At 37.4% G+C, this 22,909-nt stretch overlaps 1 protein-coding gene across 1 annotated transcript in view; it reads left to right on the forward strand.

Annotated features, from left to right (window-relative positions):
• Positions 1 to 22,909, forward strand: part of znf654 (zinc finger protein 654) — a 77,982-nt gene that overhangs the window by 29,553 nt on the left and 25,520 nt on the right. Inside the window, exons 2-4 of the mRNA XM_051926985.1 lie at positions 9,215 to 9,360; positions 19,881 to 19,962; positions 22,113 to 22,248. Coding sequence (XP_051782945.1) covers positions 9,215 to 9,360; positions 19,881 to 19,962; positions 22,113 to 22,248 — 364 coding nt within the window. The remainder of the gene's footprint in view (positions 1 to 9,214; positions 9,361 to 19,880; positions 19,963 to 22,112; positions 22,249 to 22,909) is intronic.

Below are 22,909 nucleotides of genomic sequence, written 5' to 3' on the forward strand. Positions count from 1 at the left end.
ACGTGTCCCCCTGCTTAAGCCAGTACATGTGCAGGCCCGTCTGAAGTTTGCTAGAGAGCATTTGGATGATCCAGAAGAGGATTGGGAGAATGTCATATGGTCAGATGAAACCAAAATAGAACATCGTGTTTGGAGGAGAAAGAATGCTGAGTTGCATCCAAAGAACACCATACCTACTGTAAAGCATGGGGTTGGAAACATCATGCTTTGAGGCTGTTTTTCTGCAAAGGGACCAGGACGACTGATCCGTGTAAAGGAAAGAATGAATGGGGCCATGTATCGTCAGATTTTGAGTGAAAACCTCCTTCCATCAGCAAGGGCATTGAAATGAAACGTGTCTGGGTCTTTCAGCATGACAATGATCCCAAACACATCGCCCGGGTAACGAAGGAGTGGCTTCGTAAGAAGCATTTCAAGGTCCTGGAGTGGCCTAGCCAGTCTCCAGATCTCAACCCCATAGAAAATCTTTGGAGGGAGTTGAAAGTCCGTGTTTTGCAGCAACAGCCCCAAAACATCACTGCTCTAGAGGAGATCTGCATGGAGGAATGGGCCAAAATACCAGCAACAGTGTGTGAAAACCTTGTGAAGACTTACAGAAAACGTTTGACCTCTGTCATTGCCAACAAATGGTATATAACAAAGTATTGAGATGAACTTTTGTTATTGACCAAATACTTTTTTTTCCACCATAATTTGCAAATAAATTCTTCAAAAATCAGACAATGTGATTTTCTGGATTTTTTTTTCTCATTTTGTCTCTCATAGTTGAGGTATATCTATGATGAAAATTACAGGCCTCTCTCATCTTTTTAAGTGGGAGAACTTGCACAATTGGTGGCTGACTAAATACTTTTTTTGCCCCACTGTATCTAATTTTCCTGTTATAAGATAAACAGCATTTCAAAGAGCTTCTTCAGTGTCACTGCTCAGTTATCTAGGTTCCTTACAGCCAGTCAATCCTCTCTGGCATTTTCATCTGCCTTAATACAGCAGTATAGATTTAAGTACAGTAATCCCTCCTCCATCGCGGGGGTTGCGTTCCAGAGCCACCCGCGAAATAAGAAAATCCGCGAAGTAGAAACCATATGTTTATATGGTTATTTTTATATTGTCATGCTTGGGTCACAGATTTGCGCAGAAACACAGGAGGTTGTAGAGAGACAGGAACATTATTCAAACACTGCAAACAAACATTTGTCTCTTTTTCAAAAGTTTAAACTGTGCTCCATGACAAGACAGAGATGACAGTTCTGTCTCACAATTAAAAGAATGCAAACATATCTTCCTCTTCAAAGGAAACTGAGAGGAAAGCAAACAAATCAATAGGGCTGTTTGGCTTAAGTATGCGAAGCACCGCAGGTACAAAGCTGTTGAAGGCGGCAGCTCACACCCCCTCCGTCAGGAGCAGAGAGAGAGAGAGAGAGAGAAACAAAGTCAAAAATCAATACGTGCCCTTTGAGCTTTTAAGTATGCGAAGCACTGTGCAGCATACTTAAAAGCTGCACACAGAAGGTAGCAACGTGAAGATAATCTTTCAGCATTTTTAGACGAGCGTCCGTATCGTCTAGGTGTGTGAACAGCCCCCCTGCTCACACCCCCTACATCAGGATCACAGATGGTCAGCGCAAGAGAGAGAGAAAGAAAAGTAAGTTGGGTAGCTTCTCAGCCATCTGCCAATAGCGTCCCTTGTATGAAATCAACTGGGCAAACCAACTGAGGAAGCATGTACCAGAAATTAAAAGACCCATTGTCCTCAGAAATCCGCGAACCAGCAAAAAATCTGCGATATATATTTAAATATGCTTACATATAAAATCCGCGATAGAGTGAAGCCGCGAAAGGCGAAGCGCGATATAGCGAGGGGTCACTGTATTACCTAAATTATAAGCCCTGTAGCTACCTGCCATCCAGGAAAATTTATTGGCTATGAACTGTCTAACCTAAAATTGCATGGCTTTCAGGTGAGAAAAGACAACCCATAATAACACAGAAAGAACATGTATATTTTATGCACCACATGATGCAAATACAAGACTCTGCAGTTGTGGGACAGCAGCCAAGTTATTGTAGCTTGAGTCTGGCAAACCAGTGAAACAGTATTACTCTACATACCCTTTCCTTTCTGCAATAGGACATTGGGCTTCTTTAAAACTGGATGGTTAGACACGTTTCTGGGCAGTGATCGTCATATATTGGTAATTTTTCTGCAAAGAGCTTCTTTTGTGGCTTTTTCAAATGTAATGCCTTTAGCCGCAAATGGCGACCATGTTTCTGTAGTGGTAGTGGGTGAAGATCAAACGGTACCCCATAGTTACTTTTGATTGGCATAGAGTCTTCTGCTCAATGCATTCCTAGTAGAAGGTCTCATTTCTTTTTTGAAATTATTGTGCCAACCAGCAAATAGTATGAAGACTTTGACTGGAGAAGGTTCAGTCTACACGTGTGAACACAACATAAAGGGAAATAAAAATCTGCCAAGAACAAGGTGAATATTTCTCTTGGAGTCTTTTGACTTTGGGGAAAGAAGCATCTGTTTTTCATGATGTGTTAAACATAATAAAGTTAAAGCAAAGTGTCTGATTTATAAAACTGATTTTTAGAAATTAGTGTAATGCTTGTCTTGTATTTTGTGTACACTGCAAACTTACACCAGGAAATCATCCAAATTACAGACTCCTGATTTTTGGAATGGTTAACGTCCAGTGATTTGACTTTGGCATATTATTTGCAACTAAACATTTTTGTTTTGGCTACATATACAGGGAGTGAACATAACAATTTAAACACATTTAAACTGATGAAAGGAGTTCAAATTTGAAGTTACTTCATCACAATTACAAATGCAACTGCAAAGGTGAAATTATATTAGAGTTATTGCATCAGCTATAAAAGAGGCCTGAAGCGGAGTACTTTCATGTGTGAATTTTCAAAGCAACATGAAGCAACTCTCAGAGGCCAAATAGTGAATGGATATACTGAACATGGAAGTTGTATATTAGCAAATAGAAACAAAGGTTTCAAGTCAATGCTCACTGAATGGGATATTTGGACACTTCACAGAATATTTGTTAAAAGCTACATAATTACAACCCCAAAGATTAGTAGAGAACTAAATCAGCCATTCCATGACTCGGTCTCTGCAAAAAATATACAATATGAGCTTTGTTAAGATGCAATTTATGACAGAGCTGCCATTCAGTATCCACTTCCATTCAAAGCCAATATTCAGAGACTCATAACGTGGTGTAAGGAGCACAAAAATTGAACCTCATAACCAGTGGGTTTTACAAGTGTTTGCTGTTGGCTATATAACTGACTACTGTACTGGTACTGGCCTGCTACATTTGTGGAGAAAAATGAGAGGTAAATAGCTGCTCTTTGTAACGTGATATGGATTTCTCCAATCCACTTAGCCACCTATTTTTCTCTGTAATCCTCTTGGCTAATCAAAATGCTCACAATTTGCAAAACACTGAGCTGTTGTTTTCATGAAAGGAGGTACATTTGCCGGAGGTGGCTTTTGACAGGTGCTGCTTGCTGCAGAATCAAAAACCAAAGGGGTGGAGTTCGACCTAATCACTCTCCTCCCATGCCCTGCTTTATGATGCTTCCCATATCCCCATCAGTCACTTGTTTTATTTTTTCCTCCTCTTAGTTAGATTGTTTCATACAGATGCAATGAACCACACATTCTTTAACAAATCATCTTCCATTCAATTGCTTTCTAACCTTGACGATATATAGCATTTCAGTATTCATAGAAATTATTCCAAGGACTGGCATGAAAAATAATTTTTTTTTAAAGGTTTTGATGAGTACTTGGTTACAAGTTGTTTACTTTTTGCTTCTTAGTTATGTAAAGTATGTGTCTGTATATGTGTGTTTTATTTCTAAAAAAATATAACTAATACTTGTATCTAAACAATCTCTCAAAACAAGAGACTAAATGTTTCAAAAAAGGGGCACACATTGTGACAAACATTTCAACTTTGTAATGACAGATTGGGCACGAAAGAAACTTGATTCCAAGGCTGTGCATCATTAAATGTCTGGTATGGACTCTAAAATCCAGTTTCACATTATTAAGATACATTTAAGGTAGTACACTGGACAGTAAATGGTAAAATATAATGAAAGCAACAAAGTGAGTTAAGCATTTAAATCTATAGCAAAAGCAGAAATATTTCTGAATGTCTTATAAATGTAAAAGTCATCCCTCTGTGCTTTCTTTATGTATAATAAAGGAAGAGAAAAAAATGGCTAATTAATTGAGATCAGTTTGTCACGGATTATGAATCTAGTTGAAGCAAAAACCTGAAGTCACAGTGGGCCCTCAGGACCGACTTTGAGAACCCCTCCTCTAAAGCACCAACTGTTTTTGTTTTATTTAGTTGATATTGGTGTAAGCAAAGGTTTTTTGATCATACTTTGAAAGGCCCGGTGGTGGCCAAATGTAAAAATAAGTAACAAAAAAAAAAAGTACAGAAATGTCTGCCCAGAAGGAAATCTTCTTATTTTGAACCTTTTGTCATCTATACTAATAAAAGGCAAAGCCCTCACTGACTGACTCACTCACTCACTGACTCACTCATCACTAATTCTCCAACTTCCCGTGTAGGTAGAAGGCTGAAGTTTGGCAGGCTCATTCCTTACAGCTTACTTACAAAAGTTAGGCAGGTTTCATTTCGAAATTCAAAGCGTAATGGTCATAACTGGAACATATTTTTTGTCCATACACTGTAATGGAGGAGGCGGAGTCACGTATCGCGTCATCACGCCTCCTACGTAATCACGTGAACTAAAAACAAGGAAGAGATTTACAGCACGAGTCGCACGCGGGAACGAAGGTAAATGACGTTAATTTTTGACTGTCTTTTAATACTGTGTAAGCATACATATTAACACATGTGCAATTAAACGTGTGCATTTACGGGGTGATTTCTCAGGCCTAAAAGCTCACCTTTTATCAAACGCGGGAACAAAGGTAACTGACGTTGTTCACTGTCTTTTAATACTGTGTAACCATACATATTAACACATGTCCAATTAAACGTGTGCATTTACGGGGTGATTTCTCAGACTTAAAAGCTCGCCTTTTACTAAAAAGGTAAATGCAAAACTATTTTCAATCAGTTTATTGAAACGCTCCCGTTAAGGATTGCAATAACATATTCGCGAGATAAAAGAACGAAGTAGGGGGAAATGGAGGAACAGCCGCAAACAGCGAAGAGCAAAAAATTAATTAAACAATTGAGAACGGAGCGAGTTAAGCATACAAGCATGTTCATAAGGGAAACAAACCACGGTGTAAAACGTAAGTTTAAATAAAGTTTATAGAAACGCTCCCGCTGCGGATTGCAATAACATATTCGCGAGATAAAAGTTTAATGAGAAGACACGAGGTATAAACGAACCACACGCCGTGGCGCAACGTTAGGGGCAACAGTTTCAACCATTCTATGATCTGCTTCTCGCAACTGAAAGACGGCACATGGCGGATGTTAGCCAACTTGCTGACCGCAACGTTAGGGGCTTCAAGTATGGCGCTGACGCCACATCTCAGTGCCAACACTTTGCAGACTGTACTTAAAAGACACGCCCTCCTCACTGGACAGTTAAAAACACCAATCAAACTAACGATGACATCAAGTATTACCCAATCAAAAGTAGGAAAGGAGGCATCTTCATAAAATGCGTGTGGGATGATTTGCATGAGACGCTGCTTTAAAAAAAAATGATTAAAAAAATACGGGATAAATCCCGTCCAGTATTGATTCAAAACGGGACGCGCAATTTCATTGTCAAACGCGGCACGATTCCATATTTTAAAGGACGGGTGGCAACCCTACAGTGCCAGGTAACCACCCATACAATCAGATTGTGATTCAGACTAGGAATGCAATGAATGTAATTACCCCGATCTACATACAAGGCGAAAGTCTTGCAACATTCAAAGATGATGGTTTGGGATAATTAGTACTTATTAAGTACACCATGGAACATAAAAGAGCTTATGAAGCCTTGAACCGAGAAAAGCAACATCTCAGAGATCGTACAAAAAAAAAAAGGAGGTAATGTCGTTTTACTCGCTGTAGATTTTAGTGAAACATTACCAGTTATTCCACGAGGGAGACCAGCAGATGAACTCAACGCTTCTTTAAAATCCATGCTTCTCCCACGGTCGGTTATATGTCGCGTGTTCTCGGGTAGGTACACCAAAAAATGTATACATTTAAGCATGTAATGGGCAAAGAAAAAATGAGGTATACCCGAAGGCACTGCAGTAGTACTCAATGTAACTTTACTTCTTAAATGTTAATGTTTTACTGTTTAATAATTTATACGCTTCTTATATATTGTTCAAATTCTTTTATCAAAATACCAGTGACAGCGCAATGCACGATAACATGGAGTGAATACACCATACGCATCTGCCCACGGCCGCCCTGGTGTGCGCAGATAGGAGTTGATTCTAAAATAAAATAAACATAAAAAGAGTAATACAATCATCACCCATAAAGCGGATAGCAGACGTGACGTATTATATGTGTACCAGATTTCAAGTCAATAGGTGAAACAGTTTGCAAGCTACAGGTGATTTAAAATCCTGGACAGACCAACGAAAAGCCACAGTAGCAAATTATACAAGAAGATTTTACTGTTTAATTATTTATATTTATATGAAATGTGCTTCTTATATATTACTTCATATTCTCATATGATAATGATGTTAATGTTGTTTATATTGATTTCTATGTTATTGTAAGTGCATCTATGTGTGTATATGTATGTATGTATGTATGTATGTATGTGTGTATATATATATATATATATATATATATATATATATATATAAAAAATATATGTGTATATGTATATATAATATATCTGTATATGTGTGTATATGTATATATATATGACAGCAACACTCATAACAATGACAACACAATTACATTGACAATCATGTTACGTTATTTTTAAAATGTTTCCTTTACTTTTTCATAACCTCTTTAACACACTACTTCTCCGCTGCGAAGCGCGGGTATTTTGCTAGTTAACAATAAATGTTTTATAATCTCTAGGAAAGGTACAGTTGTAATATTCAGATTGCAAAATATGGAGGACGTTTTTCATTTTGTTTTTCTTAAGAATGGCTGAAAATGAATTCTATGATGAAATATTTAAATAAATCCAGAATCATCTTCAAGTTTCAAGTTTGCCATTATACAGCCCGAAGAATAAGTGTGTTTTTTTATTTTGTTAGAGGAATAAAGTGGAAAGTGACACATTTAGTGTTTCATGCATAGATAAAATAATTTACCATTATGATCTGATTAGACAGACTATATTTAATCATTTGGGATGTTTGTAAATATTCCAGATGTTTAAAATTATCATTTTGATTGGGTTCAGAAATCATTTGTTGTATAAATGGAGCAGGGTGACTATCTCTCATTGCTGGCTGCTGAATAATCTGCAGGGCTTTCCAGTAATACTTAAATTTTAAAAGAAATGCTTAAATGCGTTTGGCTTGGAATTTATGCTGAAATCGTAGTACTCTTCTTTGGCAATGAAACCTCTTCTATAATTTCCACCACATTTTATATGTGGACCAGCATTTTCAGCATTGTCTCTAATAAAAATGAAATACCACTTCTGTCTTAACAATGTCAAAGTTGCTATGAGACTTGTGTAGATAAAAATTAAGCCAATATTTTTTGTCTAAATAAGCAAGTTCATTCATCTTATTAAATGTCTTTATATTCATATTTTTATTAGTTCAGTAATAAACTTGTTTATTAGTTATTTTTGCGGCGATTAAAAAAAACAAACAAACAAACAAACTTCAGTACCACCATTAAATACTTCCAGTAATGCTATTTCTCACTTTAATTTAAAATGGGGATTTTTTAAGAACCAATGCAGATCACTGATCTCATGTTACTTGATCAACTGATTCTGATAATGATTTTTTCTTTATCCCTTTAAAAAACGTTTTATCCTAAACTTCTACTTAACCAGACACATAGAAACTTTTTGTTCTGTATTAATGTGTTATCATTGGTATTTTTATAATTAAACTATTTACCACAGGTGTTAACTGTTTATTGACAAAATGAAATTTTGTTGGCCTATTCTTCACTAACTGCAAAAATACTAAAATTTCCTTAAAATGCATACTATACTTTATCTAATACTGTATGTACACAAAAATGTATCAATAATGCATGTGGCATAAATGAAAGTGCTTATAGTTACAAGCTGTCATATTGAATATTTTCATCTATGTATCTATCTCATTTAATTGATATTGGCAATTAAACACTGCTTAAATGTAAGTATACCTATGTTTATAGGTTTTAATCATTAATTGTACTATTAAAACATACATTTTCTGTGTTTATAAAGGTGTGTTTTTAGTGTACCACCTAGACATTCAGAATTCTTAATTATAAATTTCGCTTACCATTTTAATTATGTAATACATGTTTATTACCAAAACTTGCTGTATGACACACAGCGACAAATACTAAATCCAGTACAAATCCTAAAAAAGCTGCAAATGTATCAATTGTTCATAAGTTGTTTATCAAGACCTAAACATTTTAAGCATGTTAGTTTTGTAAGTAAAAGATACATTTTGCTGTTAAACTAACAAGCCTAATTTTTACTAAGCGACAATTTTCCAATTTGCTTTTACATTTTCTTTTTCCAATTGAAAATTTAAGCTGCTCAACTTAAAACAAGGTCGCTGTCCAAACTGAAACGGTATCCGTTTTAATTACAGAACAAAATAAAAAGGTTTGAATGCAATTAGCTTTTCTTGCTGTTTGTCAAATTGCACAGGATGACTTCTCCAGTTCCCTTCTCTGTTTATTCCTCCGCTTTCTTTAATATAAATGCTAAGCTCTCTGCTAAAAAATCCTCCACTGCCGATTGTTTACACTACAGGAAGTATGCTACAAAAATAAAGTAAAATAAACAAACTGGATCAACTACCATAATACCTTGCATAAAGGAGCACTGCAACCAAATTACCGTAAAGCTTGGGAAAGCAGGGGCTGAAAAGATTGACTTTTTTGATAGACCAATTTGCTGATAATCGATGGAGTCTTTTTCGTGAAAATCGGCCGATCGATCAGAGCATCCCTACTTTAAAATAGTCATTGTAAAAAATGTTATAATCACTGCTGCCTACTTCTCTGTTTTTCAGGTTGTTGAAGAATATGCAGGAAGGTGGCAAGTCCCTTTGCCCCAGCTCCAGGTGCTGCGGACTGCTCTGTGTTGCTTTACCAGGGGCATTGCTTCCTTCCCAGCTGAAAGTGAGCAAATACAATATGTCTTGAGTAGCCTAGCATTGTAAGTACTACGTTTTTTTTTTTTCTTCATTTTTAGAACACATTTCTGTGGGTGGTGGGGACTTTGATGTATTGTTTCTATAGACTCGTTTACAACTGAAGAGATGCTGCATTAGTGGCCATGCACCATCTGAAGACAATCTACTGTGGTGATGCAGATGTTGCAGCTGAATTCAATAAAATCAAACACTCAAATTCTGTGATTTCTGTGTCTGCTTTGAGTGTGTTGTTTTTCCTGCTACAGAACAAATACTAGCGAGTGACCTATTTACAGAAAGTATGTTGGGTTGGGCACTAAAAATGGTGGTGTTTAAAAATGTGAACTTGAAAACTACAGTGAACCTGCTTTTCTTTCCTTCAAATTTGAATCCTTAGAAGAAAAAAATAGAAATAGTATATTTTTATTTTTTTAAAACTTAGTGAAGTATATATATATACATATATATATATAAATATATATATATATATATATATATATATATATATATATATAAATAAGAAAATCCCGGAATGGAAAGCAAATGCAAGTCTACGATACGTGATAATCTCGAAAGACATTTTAAAGACCTGCGAGACCAAGGAGACTTGCCACGGTGCGTCTCGTGGGGACCGTAAACATGAGACTTGGTGCCAAGAGATTGTCCCAGGGCCGTAGCAAAAAGGACAGCTGCTGTACAGGCTTTAAAAAGATCGAAGGGCAGCGCGACAGCAGCTACCCCAACCAAACGTGAGTGGCGTTATACATCCTGCAAGAAAGAATTCAACCACGCCCGTGGCCAGTAATAAAAGACAGGTATTGCTTTTAGAACGTCACGCGAGACCAGACAGTCAGCCATCATTTAAAACAAGTCAACAGACCTCTAAGCTAGCAGTTGTTGGATTGCTTTTGGCAGGCAAGCATCATGTGTTCCCAGCTCTTAAAACAATGACATGCGACAGGCAGAAGAGGCAGCTATCAAGCAGCAGAAAGACAGCAAATGATCCAAAGGCATATCCTTAGCGTACGTTCAGCTGTGACACCCTTCACAACACGAGCAGTATTATACGTTTGGGAAGAAAGAGATGTAACCACACATGTGGACGAAAATAAAGGACAAGTATTGTTTTTACAAAAGTTTTTAAAGTAAAAGTGAAAATAATACATATGTAACAATTCACAAGAAAATAACAATCTCTTTAAATTGTAGATTGCCTGCCTAAGGTAAAGTCATCCCCGATGAATGGGAACGTGGGAATGAGGGGTCCTTTCATCTGATTAGCGCTATTTCAGATGTGGAATGGCAAAATGGGGGAGGCAGCTTGATGAATGAGGTCTCCAGCACTTAAAACAAATCCAAATCATATTATGTGATATCATCTAATGTGAAATTCTACTCCGTACTTCTAGAATTTTTATTTTTTACTGTATTGAGGATTTACTCTGTTCTATGTATTGTACTGTACGGCTCAGAATTAAAAGACAATGAGTAAAATGACAAAGTAGAACTTCTTAAAGACGTTTACGAACGTTGGCGTTAAACACATGCAGAGCAGGTTAGAGACTATGAAACCAGTGAAATTAGAAAGGCTCAAAAAAAAAAAAAAAAAACGGCACTATACACATGTGGAGAAAGTTAAAGGATATGAAAGTAGGAAAATTAGAAAATATAAAAAATGTAAGTAAAGATCGCAGTAGCGCAAACAAACAAACTGCCTCATTTAACTATGCACCAGTCTAACTTTGGTTTTGCACAATAATTACTAAACTGTTGCACCTTAACACTTAATTCTACTTTATTCACATAATTTTACTTATTATGTTCTACTATACTGTTATCTTTCAATCTATGACTTTTTGTTAATCTAACTGATATTCTTCTAACTTTGCACAGTTTTTGATAAGTGGATCAGGATGCATTTCACTGCGTGTTGTCCTGCATAACTATGCATGTGACAAAGAATCTTGAGAATTTCAAAAACGGAGTTTACCGCACATGCATTTATTGGTTACTTTGTTAGTGTATATATATTTATCTGTCTGTTTTTTAAAAAACTAAATTTACCCCAGCAGTCAAAAACGTTCTGTCTAGCCCTTGTATAAAAACCTAGACAAAAGCTGGGGTATCACCTTGTTAACCCCATGTATTTTTGGAACTGTGAGAGGAAAATAGCACGACTTTACAGACAGGAGTCCAATGCAGAAGTCTACTTAATTTTTTACTTTGTAAAAAAAAAAAATTATTAACTGCTGATGATATACAGTAATCCCTCCTCCATCGCGGGGGTTGCGTTCCAGAGCCACCCGCGAAATAAGAAAATCCGCAAAGTAGAAACCATATTTTTATATTGTCATGCTTGGGTCACAGATTTGCGCAGAAACACAGGAGGTTGTAGAGAGACAGGAACGTTATTCAAACACTGCAAACAAACATTTGTCTCTTTTTCAAAAGTTTAAACTGTGCTCCATGACAAGACAGAGATGACAGTTCCATCTCACAATTAAAAGAATGCAAACATATCTTTCTCTTCAAAGGAGTGTGCGTCAGGAGCAGAGACTGTCATAAAGACAGAGAAAGCAAACAAATCAATAGGGCTGTTAAGCTTTTAAGTGTGCGAAGCACCACGGCACAAAGCTGTTGTAGGCGGCAGCTCACACCCCCTCCGTCAGGAGCAGGGAGAGAGAGATAGAGAGACAGAGGAAAACAAACATGCAAAAATCAATACGTGCCCTTCGAGCTTTTAAGTATGCGAAGCACCGTGCAACATGTCGCTTCACTAAGCAGCTGCACAGAAGGTAGCAACGTGAAGATAATCTTTCAGCATTTTTAGTCCGTATCGTCTAGGTGTGCGAACAGCCCCCCTGCTCACACCCCCTACGTCAGGATCAGAGAAAGCGCAAGAGAAAGAGAAAAGTAAGTTGGGTAGCTTCTCAGCCATCTGCCAATAGCGTCCCTTGTATGAAATCAACTGGGCAAACCAACTGAGGAAGCATGTACCAGAAATTAAAAGACCCATTGTCCTCAGAAATCCGCGAACCAGCAAAAAATCCGTGATATATATTTAAATATGCTTACATATAAAATCCGCGATAGTGAAGCCGCGAAAGGCGAAGCGCGATATAGCGAGGGATCACTGTAGATCGTTTTGTCTCTGCTGAAATTCCAAACCGAGAAACCTGTCCTGACCTCATTAAAAAGATTCAGCATATTGGGACTTGCAAGATTACAAATATTGTTTTTACAGAAATCCTGAAATAAAAGTGAAACTAATGAAATAGCAACAATTCAAAGAAAAAAAAATCTTAAAAGTGTGTATCCAGAAAACCAAACATGGGGGTTGGCGAGCGAAGCAAACAGGGGGTGAAGACCCCTAGTATATATAATATTAGGCGCTAGAACTGTAGTGCATAAAGTGTGGCGTGCAGCTGATAATCGTGCCTGTGTCGTCTCTCCAGCAAGTACTGTGCAGTTCCCTAGCAAGTATTTTAATCTGTGCTGGAGTGCAGATGGTTATTGTATGTGTGGTGTCTCCCCAGCAATGGGTTTTATGTGCGCGAAAATAAATCTACTTTTAAAAGTCATCCTATTGTAATACCATGAAAATTTGTATATTTAGGAAAACCCCTTCAACGACTGACACTTTACCAGGCCAAGCTTCTTAATCGCAAATCTGACATCCTCAGAGTGAACACTTGCACAACAATAAACAATAATCCCACCTCTTTGGGGAAGCTGGTCTCCGTGTCTCAGTACCCGATTGTATTTTTCGTGCCTTATGTTTTACATCTTACCTCATTTACCAAAATCCGATTGGATCTGCCGAGCGATATTTTATAGGTCCCGCCCTCAGTCTTGTGTGATGCGTCAGGCGGCTTTTGAAGCATCTGCTTTAAGCATCGCACTGTGCCCCGCGCATGCGCACTTCACCAGAAGACACAGACACGCACACGGGTTTTATTAAAGAGGATATACACTATATATAATATATACACTGTATATGTGTGTATGTGTATGTATGTATATATATATATATATATATATATATATATATATAAAAGAAAATCCTGGAATGGAAAGCAAATGTAAAGCTACGATACGTGATCCTCTCGGAAGACATTTTTAAAGACCCGCAAAACCAAAGACACTTGCCACTGTGCAAGACACGCCCTACTTACAAGATAAGACTTTACAGTAGTGTAAAGGCAGTCATGCAGCACACACAGCTCCATGGCTCTCAGTGCATATAAAGTGTATAAGGTCAATACGGTAGAAATGAAATGAATAGGGTAGAAATGAAACGTCGACGACTAAACGAAGACAAAAGAAAAGCGCGGAGAAAAGAGACCCAAATGCAGTGGAGAGAAAAAAATGCTAAAAAGAAAAACAATAATCTAGGTGCAAATTTAGAAAATAAGGAAAGTGATAATCGGCCCAGAACAAGTGGAATTGAAAACAAAGCACGTCCAATAGGGCTCAGAATTAAAAGATAAGAACTTCATAAACGGGAGCAGCGTTATATGTCCTGCAAGAAAGAGATTTAACCACGCCCCGGCCGGAAGTAAAGGCCAATTATTGTTTTTACAACGTCACGCGAGATAAGTCAGTGAGCCATCATTTAAAACACGGGTGGGCAAAGTCATTCCTGGAGGGCCGCAGTGGCCGCGGGTTTTTGTTCCAACCCAGTTGCTTAATTAGAAAACAATCCTTGCCCATAATTACATTTCATGGCTTGTTAGTGCTTTAACTCTGCTATGTCAAGTTATTCTCATTTTCTAGATTTTTTTTCTATTCTAAGGATATCATCCAAATACTTTGAAGTGTAAAATGGATGGGTAATTCTCAATCCTTCACTTTTTTCTCTTCTCTTTCCTTCCAAGTATTTAATTAAGCCAAATAGTGCACGATAAATACACACAGGTGTTAAGGGTAACAAGCAAAATGGTTAACTGCTGGTTTCTTCTGTCATTTGCATCTTATTGCTAATAAGGAGCAATTAAAAACCGAGAATGTAGCTGTTTAAGACTTAAATAAGCAATAAGGGTTCAAAATCTTAATGAGGGAGTTAACTAAAATGAAGACGAAGATGTTTCTAGAGCAATAAGTGCTTCTTCTTAAGAAATTGGGTTGGAACAAAAACCTGCAGCCACTGCGGCCCTCCAGGAATGACTTTGCCCACCCCTGATTTAAAACAAGTCCACAGACCTTTAACTAAGCAGTTGTTGGATTGCTTTTGGCAGACACGCACAATGTGCTCCCGGCTCTTAAATCAACGACCTTAGACAAGCAGAACAGGCAGCTCGCCAGCAGGTTGAAGCCTTTTTTGTTTTAAATGACTGATAGGTCCGATTGAGGGGGGGGCGGAGTACAGCACGGAAGACTGATAGTGGGGTACTGATTGATGCGGTAAGGGGGAGGCGAGACCCGGGGGAGGAGGGGTCGGAGAGGGTGCTAGACAGTTGTGTTTGGGGTTACGAAGTCAGCGATTGTTCAAGTAAAACTTTTGTGACATTTTATTATGTCAGTCGCTACAGTATCAAAAAAAAAATAAGATAGTAAAGATCTCATTAGTGCAAGGTTGTCCCACAACAGTTAAAGCAACAACAAGTTTAATTTTAAAGAATACACAATTCGGTCAGGTGTATATTTATGATGACAGAGAAGCGATGCAAATTTTAACAGGCGACAAGTAAGGTGATGTATATATTCTGCGAATAACATTAGACACCAAAGGAGATCGTGATATGCCATTCGTATTAAAATGTTTACAGTTTACCGTGAGAATAGCTTTTGCTACGACAATTAACAAATCAAAGGGACAACCATTAGAAAACGTTGGATTATTTATTAGAGAAACAGAAACAATATTCACTCACGGGACGTTGCGTTGTCGCAATGTATTTCCAAAAACGGATTCAAAATTCAATGCGATCTTGAAGAAAAGGTAATTCCACATATTGTTTTTAATAAACCTTTAAAGTGAAAAGTGCAACTATTGAAACAATTCCAAAGAAAAAAAAGCTTTTAAAATTGTATATCCGATTAACCAAACAGTGGTACAGTGGTGCAGTGGGTAGCGCTGCTGCCTCGCAGTTAGGAGACCTGGGTTCGCTTCCCTGGTCCTCCTTGCCTGAAATGTGCATGTTCTCCCCATGTCTGCGTGGCTTCCTCCGGGTGCTTCTTCCCACAGTCCAAAAATATGCCGGTTGGGTGGATTGACGATTCTAAATTGTCCGTAATGTGTGGTTGGTGTGTGTGCGAGCCCTGCGATTGGCTAGTGCCCAGGGTTTGTTTCCTGCCTTGTGCCCTGTGTTGGCTGGGATTGGCTCCAGTAGATCCCAGTGACCCTGTAGTTAGAATATAGCAGGTTGGATGATGGATGGATGGATTAACCAAAGACAGGGTTGGCGAGCAAAGTGAGCAGGGGATGGAGCCCCCTTGTGTGTGTGTGTGTGTGTATGTATGTATGTGTTTGTGTGTGTGTGTATGTGTATATATATATATATATATATATATATATATATATATATATATATATATATATATATATATATATATATATATATATATATATATATATATATATATAACATACAGTGGAACCTCGGTTCACGACCATAATTCGCTCCAAAACTTTGGTTGTGAACCGAAGCAATTTCTCCCATAGGATTGTATGTAAATACAATTAATCCGTTCCAGACCGTACAAACTGTATGTGTGTGTGTGTGTATATATATATATATATATATATATATATATATTTTAGTTTTTAAGCACAAATATAGTTAATTATACCATAGAATGCACAGCGTAATGGTAAACTAAATGTAAAAACATTGAATAACAACAGAGAAAACTAACACAGCAATAATTTATGCTATAGTGCTAGGAACCGCTCGCTAAAAACACTTTTTTTAATGAGTTTTAAGCACAGGGGAAAAAAAATGAACATTTGAAAAATCCGTAATTTAATAAACCACCAAGAAATGTAACATTGCAACAATGCAGGCTACGAACCGATCACTGTAAATAGAACTGAAAACAAAATCAAGCCTTCTCTACCTTATGCGTCCCTCTCTCTCTCTCTTACGCCTGTGTGTGTGTGCGTGCGTCTCTTTTGTGAGCCTGGAGCGCCTGTGTGTGTGTCTCTCTAGTGCGCTCCTGTGTGTGTGCGCGCGCCTCTCCCGCACCTGTATGTGTGTGCGTGTGTGCGTCTCTCTTTTGCGAGCCTGGAGCGCCTGTGTGTGTGTCTCTCTAGAGCGCTTGTGTGTGTGCCCCTGTGTGTGTGCGTGCGGCTCTCTCTGTCTCCCGCTGCCTGTGTGTGTGCCTCTGTCTCTCACGCTGCCTGTGTGTGTGTGTGTGTGTGTGTCGCGCTCTCTCTCTTGCTCGCTGCACAGGAAATGCACAGGGAGAGACTGAACATGTACAAACCGAAAGGGAACCTGGCTTGTTCGTATACCGAGTGTGTGGTCGTGAGCCGAGGCAAAAGTTTGGCGAACTTTTTGGTCGTAAACCGAGTTGTACGTGTACCGAGACATTCGTGAACCGAGGTTCCACTGTGTGTGTGTGTATGTATGTGTGTGTGTGTATGTGTGTGTGTATATATATATATATATATATATATATATATATATATATATAGTAGAAAAGGCGCTATATAGCCGCCCAACCTGGCACAGAAGGACACAGAGGCACGTATAAAGCACAACGACTTTTCTTTTTCTCTTCACCCGTGACCCACAGGCAATACACAGTCCCAAAAGCACTCTTTTCCACACCACACAATACCAACAGTTTCTCCCTTTTACCACCACTCCTCCTCAAGCTTCGTCTCTTTCCTCCCAACTCTCGCTCTCTGAGTGGTGGTGACTGGCCCTTTTTATAACCCAACCGGAAGCTGGGGCTGAAGATTTGACCAGCCGGGCTGCAGACTCCATGCAGCTCCCCCTAGCAGCCATCCGAGCCCCCAACCAGATTGTGGAGGACTCCCTCTCCCATGGAGCCATGCGCTAGGTTGGGGAATCATTGTCTGCCAGGGAGGCTGCCACCAAGCGTCCCGGGGGAGGTATTGAACTGTCCATGGCTGCTCCCCCGGAACAGATGCAGCAGGGGCGTCCCTGCCGGGCATGGGACCCAGCTGTCCATTACAATATGTGTGTGTGTGTATATATATATATATATATATATAAATATATAATTTTTATATATATATATATATATATGTATATATATATATATATATATATATACACTAGTCATTTAGCCCATTACAATAACGGGCGCTAGAACAGTAGTGCATAAACATTAGTAGGAACAGTCTATATTAAATGGCAAGGGACTCTTTCTTTTTGTTGGTCGTATTTTTCTTTGTCTTTCAGCCTTTCTTTTGTTGATGTTTACTTGCTGAGCTGACCGTTCTTCGGGGGCTGCCGCCGTGTATTGTGTGTCTTTAATTTTCTGTGACAGTAATACTGTCTTGTACGGCTCTATTCAATAAGGGCGCTCACAAAAAGGCGAGCTTCAAAAGGGCGACCTCAATAGAGCTCGGCGAATAAAGGCATTCGTAGATAATTTAGTTCAAATGGCTCTGGAATATGTGAACAGCAACAAAGGTGCAGATCTTTATTTACGCGCGCCTTTATTCGCTGCGCCCAATTGAGGTCGCCCTTTTGAGGCTCGCCTTTTTGTGCGCGCCCTTATTGAAGGATACTGTCTTGTACGTCTGCTGGCTTGTACGTCCGTAATATACCTTTAATTTTCTCTGGTGGTAATACAGGCGTGCACGTCGGTAATATGCCTTTAATCTCCTCTGACAGTAATACTGGGTTGTATGTGGCTGTAATATGCGTCACTCTATTGTGTACCTTTAATTTCCTCTCGCAGTAACACTGGTTTGTATTTCCGTAAAACGCCTCTAACTTTCTCTGACAGTAATATCGCACATCACACCATGCCCCGCGCATGCGCACTTCATCAGAAGACACCCACACATGGACACCTGGACGCACATAGGGATTTTATATATATATATATATATATATATATATATAATATATATATGCACACACACATTCAGTCCTCGACAGTCATGCATTTAACTTTTGCATCTTCAAGTATTTGCACGATTTTAATTTGTAATCTCTTTTTTTTACTTTTGCGTTCATAACCTTGTATGTTTGCAGACTTCTCGACTATGTGCAGTGGAGAAAAAATGAGAAGTGAAAGTTTGGATAGCGATAACTTTCTTTTAAGTGAATGGAATTTGGACCTTTCACTGATTCATAGGGAAGAGCATGCTCTAATATAGATTTTTATGCAATCCCTTATTGTGAAATCTCACAAATTTCAAGGTTTGATTGACATTTTTGCTGGGGGGGGGGGTTGGGGAGACTGAATTGCATACAATATCTCCCTTGTTCATCCTACCATTTTTAAACTGCTTTCCATGCATTTCTTGTATTTTTTTTTTTTTTGGCCTCAAAAAATCTATTTTTTGTTGCAAAATTTCGGAGCAATTTTTATGCCCCGAAGCATAGTCCATGTCATTCAAGCTTTAAGCTCAAGTGTGTTAAGTCAGTGATGCAGCTTAGTGAGAAAATGAAGTTAGATAAACTTCTTACAAACATCCACTATCTGCCACAGGTTGTTGTTAATGAATTGTTCAACTAGCTAGAGAAATTTAATCTAAAGCTATCTTTGTGAAAACCTGTACAGAATCAATACCAAACCATCGAGTGGGTCCTGAATTTGTTGATGGTGACTAAACTGTAAATGAAAGCCATGTAAACTGAACTTGTAACTAAGTATGACTAACTACTGCACTGTAGGGTTTGTCTTATTTAAGAAAATTCTCTAGTTGAATAGAGTGACTTACAGTTAATAGCTTTGTGGGTGTCTGCCAGTTCTGCAATCTCTCTCAATATGCATTACGTAGAGCTTGTGCTTTACTGTCAAGATTGTAATGCAGTTACTGTACACATTCTTTATAAATACTGTCGAGCCCCTAATAAGCAATTTTAAATGCTTTGCTTTCTGTTGTATTTGTTTGGTTATAGGAAAAGCTGGGAACATAGTTGGGAAATGAGTTACAGTGAGAGAATTATGCTTCAGATACTTGGTAGCAGATACTTTTCATAAAGTGATTTAAGGGTATTGTGAAAAATTTGAAGATTCTAAGAAATCTTTACCTGGTATAGCTTTTGAAATAAAGGCTGTTTTTTTTACTTCAGAGTTGCCAATAGATTTTATGCCCTCTCTACTCTTGTCTTCATTGTGCTCTGTTAACATTCATCTGCTAATGTAAAAGTGTATATGTACCATAATTGTTTTTTCATAATTTTTTCTATAATATTATTAAAGTTTATGTACCATAATCTTTTTTCCCTTTTTCCTTTATCATATACTTTAAAACATTTTGAAAGACTAGTATATGTTGTAATAGAATGGTTATTTTTTTGCTGTGTGCTTTCATGCATCTTCTGAAGTTGTTTACCATTCGTTTTCCATCTTCAAGGTTATAACATAAATTTCTGATATTTTTCTACAGGAGTTTTTTTGAACTTCTACTTTTCTTTGGAAAGGATGAGTTCATCGAGGATCCTTTGAAGGATATTCTTGAATCATTTCAGGTAGAATAACTAGTTTGACTAGTTAGAATAACTTTTATTTTATTTATCAATTTATTGATTGGGAACTGTACTGAATAATACGTTTTTTTAAAAGAATATTGTTTAAACAACATATTTGTGACATTATAGAACTATTTATATTTTAACTGGAAGTAAATGTTTTTTTTTTTTTTGTTTTTTTTTAATTACAATCTATCTCTCCTGGTTCCTGCATATTACTAATGACTATATATTTTTATCTTGACAATTGATCTTTTTTTGAACAAACTTTTCTTTCTTTTTTTTTTTTTTTTTTTTAACTAAAAACGTCTTATGGAGTCAAATGTAGAACATTGCAATTACTGCCCAGTCATTTTAGACCCATTATTTTCCTTGGTAACTTCTCGTGAAGCTTTTCACTTGTTTTAGCCAAGAGTTTTTTTTTTATTATTAAGTGTTGGAAATATATGGACCTATAAACCTATATTTTTCAATATACAGTGCCCTCCACAATGTTTGGGACAAAGACACATTTTTCCTCGATTTACCCCTGAGCACCATAGTTTAAAATTCAAAATCAAACAATTCAGACATTATTAAAGTTCACATTGTAGACTGTAATTAAAGGGTATTTGCCCATATGTTGGTCACTGCGTGTGGCAATGGTAACATCTTTTCTTCGTGGTCCATTTATTTCAGGGCATCGTAATGTTTGGGACATAGCGTAGGGATAATAAAACAGTCATATTTAGTACTTTGTTACATATCCCTTGCATGCCATGACTTCTTGAAGGCTGCAATTTTTAAACATCACCGGGTGCTGAATAAGTTCTCTGGTGATGGCTGCATCAGACTTGGCAGAGCATCTTCAGCTTCTGCTTGTTTCATGGGCTTGTCCCTTTAAATTTTCTCTTCAGCATATGGATGGTATGCTCAATTAGATTTAAATAAGGAAGTCACAATAAAACAACACATAAAATAAGAACATTTGCTCACAACTTATGGTCTCTTCCAACAACTCCCATCAATTGCCAAGAGATAACTACATATATAGGCTGAGAGAAAGAAAAAGGATGCAAATAGGCTTGAATAGCAGAAAATGATAGAGAGATGGAGGCATTGAATATAATGGGCATGTTCTTTTATGCATGTGGTATAAGCAAATAAAATTTTTTTTATGTGTAGAACTAGGCCTGATTAGGTGTATTATTCTTTATTTACTTAGTCAAAGATAGAGATATTCCATTTTTGTTTCTAAAGTATTTTTGTACCAATGAATCATGTTCAAAATAACAGTGACAAGAGAAAATAATTGCATGTATTAGTTAAAGTACATTAAATACATGTTATACAATGCTATTACTAATGCAGTGTCTTGAGGTTAAAAAACTAGCCTAAGAATTTTTTGTGGTTTATGAAACCACTTTCATATACACCAGACACTAGTGAAGTAAACCTTGCTCAATCGATGTAACAGTTTTTGTTTGCTAGGATTCTATTGCTTATTGCATTTCTTACCTTTAAAATGTGTAGTTTTTGATGGAAGTAGCTGAAGTAGAGTTACAAATCAGTATTAAAATCTGCCTATGTGTTCCACTGATGCCAGGGTGAATTCTTAGCTGCATGCCCTCTACAGCCTATTTTAATAACTTGTACAGAGGACTTGTTTTGCCATCAGGATCAGCTACTGAGTGCATAAAAACTTCTTTGCAGCGTTAATTTTAAGACTAAATTAACCAGCGCAATGAACAATTTTCAAAATTGTCCAATGCTTTTTAAATAGGAGCTTTTAAAAATGTAAATGTGTTCAGAATCACAACAGAAATTAAATTTTCAATCCATTTCCTTAAAGATTAAATGTACCAAATTTCAAAGAAATCGGTCCACTAGGATTTGGGCTTCTTTATGCAGACAGACATAACCCATGCAGTAGGTGCTTTCACAATTCATGTAAATGTAGCTAAAATGATTGATTGGTAGGGTTACATTTAACCAGTGCTTTGTGAGAAATAGGACTAAACTTGGCTAATTTTCATTATTGATCATTGTCCAAAGTGATGATAGCAGAAAATTCATAGAAAAAATAATAGGCAAAGGGAAATGGTATAAAGATGTTTCTGTCTGTACATTCATTTATATTTTTATTGAATATTTTCTAATTCCTTTTTTAGGAATGCCTCGCTTTTTTATCAAGATACAAAAATGTTTATTTGAGGCTGGTGAAACAGGTAATTGAAGAAGGAGGCCCATGGGAAAACCCAGTACTTCAGGCAATCTTGAGAGAAGATTCTGAACCTAAGGAATCAGGTATGGTACAGTGTATACGGATTTTCAATAAATTTAGTTGTTTATGATTCCCAGAAAGTAATACTAAAGAATAATCATAGGCCATTAAAAGGTATTGACAACCATAGTGTACAGTCTGTATATACTGTATTTTGTCCAGTATGCTTCCTTTGCCAAGTACAGATAATTTCTCTAGGTTTCTTTGATTGATTCATTGCTAGTTCTGGTGTCCTGGCTAGGGTTTGTTTTTGCTTAAAACTCACTTTGTAAAAACAAAATGTAACAATTTTCCTAGTTCATTCTTTATTTGAATGCTGTCATCTTTAAGTGCCTTCTCAGATTGCACGCTGTAAATGGCGGTTGATCGATGGCCATTTGATAGAAATCATTAAGTATGGAAAAGGTTCAACAATTATAGTTCTTCTTAATATGGCAATGGTGAAGGGTATGCAGCCAGATAGGAATTCCTTGATGCCCACCACCATGTCCTTTATTTACTGATGACTCTTAACACTAAAATTACCAGAGTCTACGAAAAAACTTGTAGATCTGGCCCACCTTAAAACCATTCACACCTCTCCGCCAGTGTCCTTTGTCCTCTAAATGTGCTGATTAAGACGAGCAGCAAGCAGCCGGCTATTCCATCCCCCCACCGACTTAGAACGTGCACAAGCATCTCCCA

The sequence above is a fragment of the Erpetoichthys calabaricus genome, chromosome 4 (genome assembly GCF_900747795.2).
Source record: "Erpetoichthys calabaricus chromosome 4, fErpCal1.3, whole genome shotgun sequence".
NCBI lineage: Eukaryota > Metazoa > Chordata > Cladistia > Polypteriformes > Polypteridae > Erpetoichthys > Erpetoichthys calabaricus.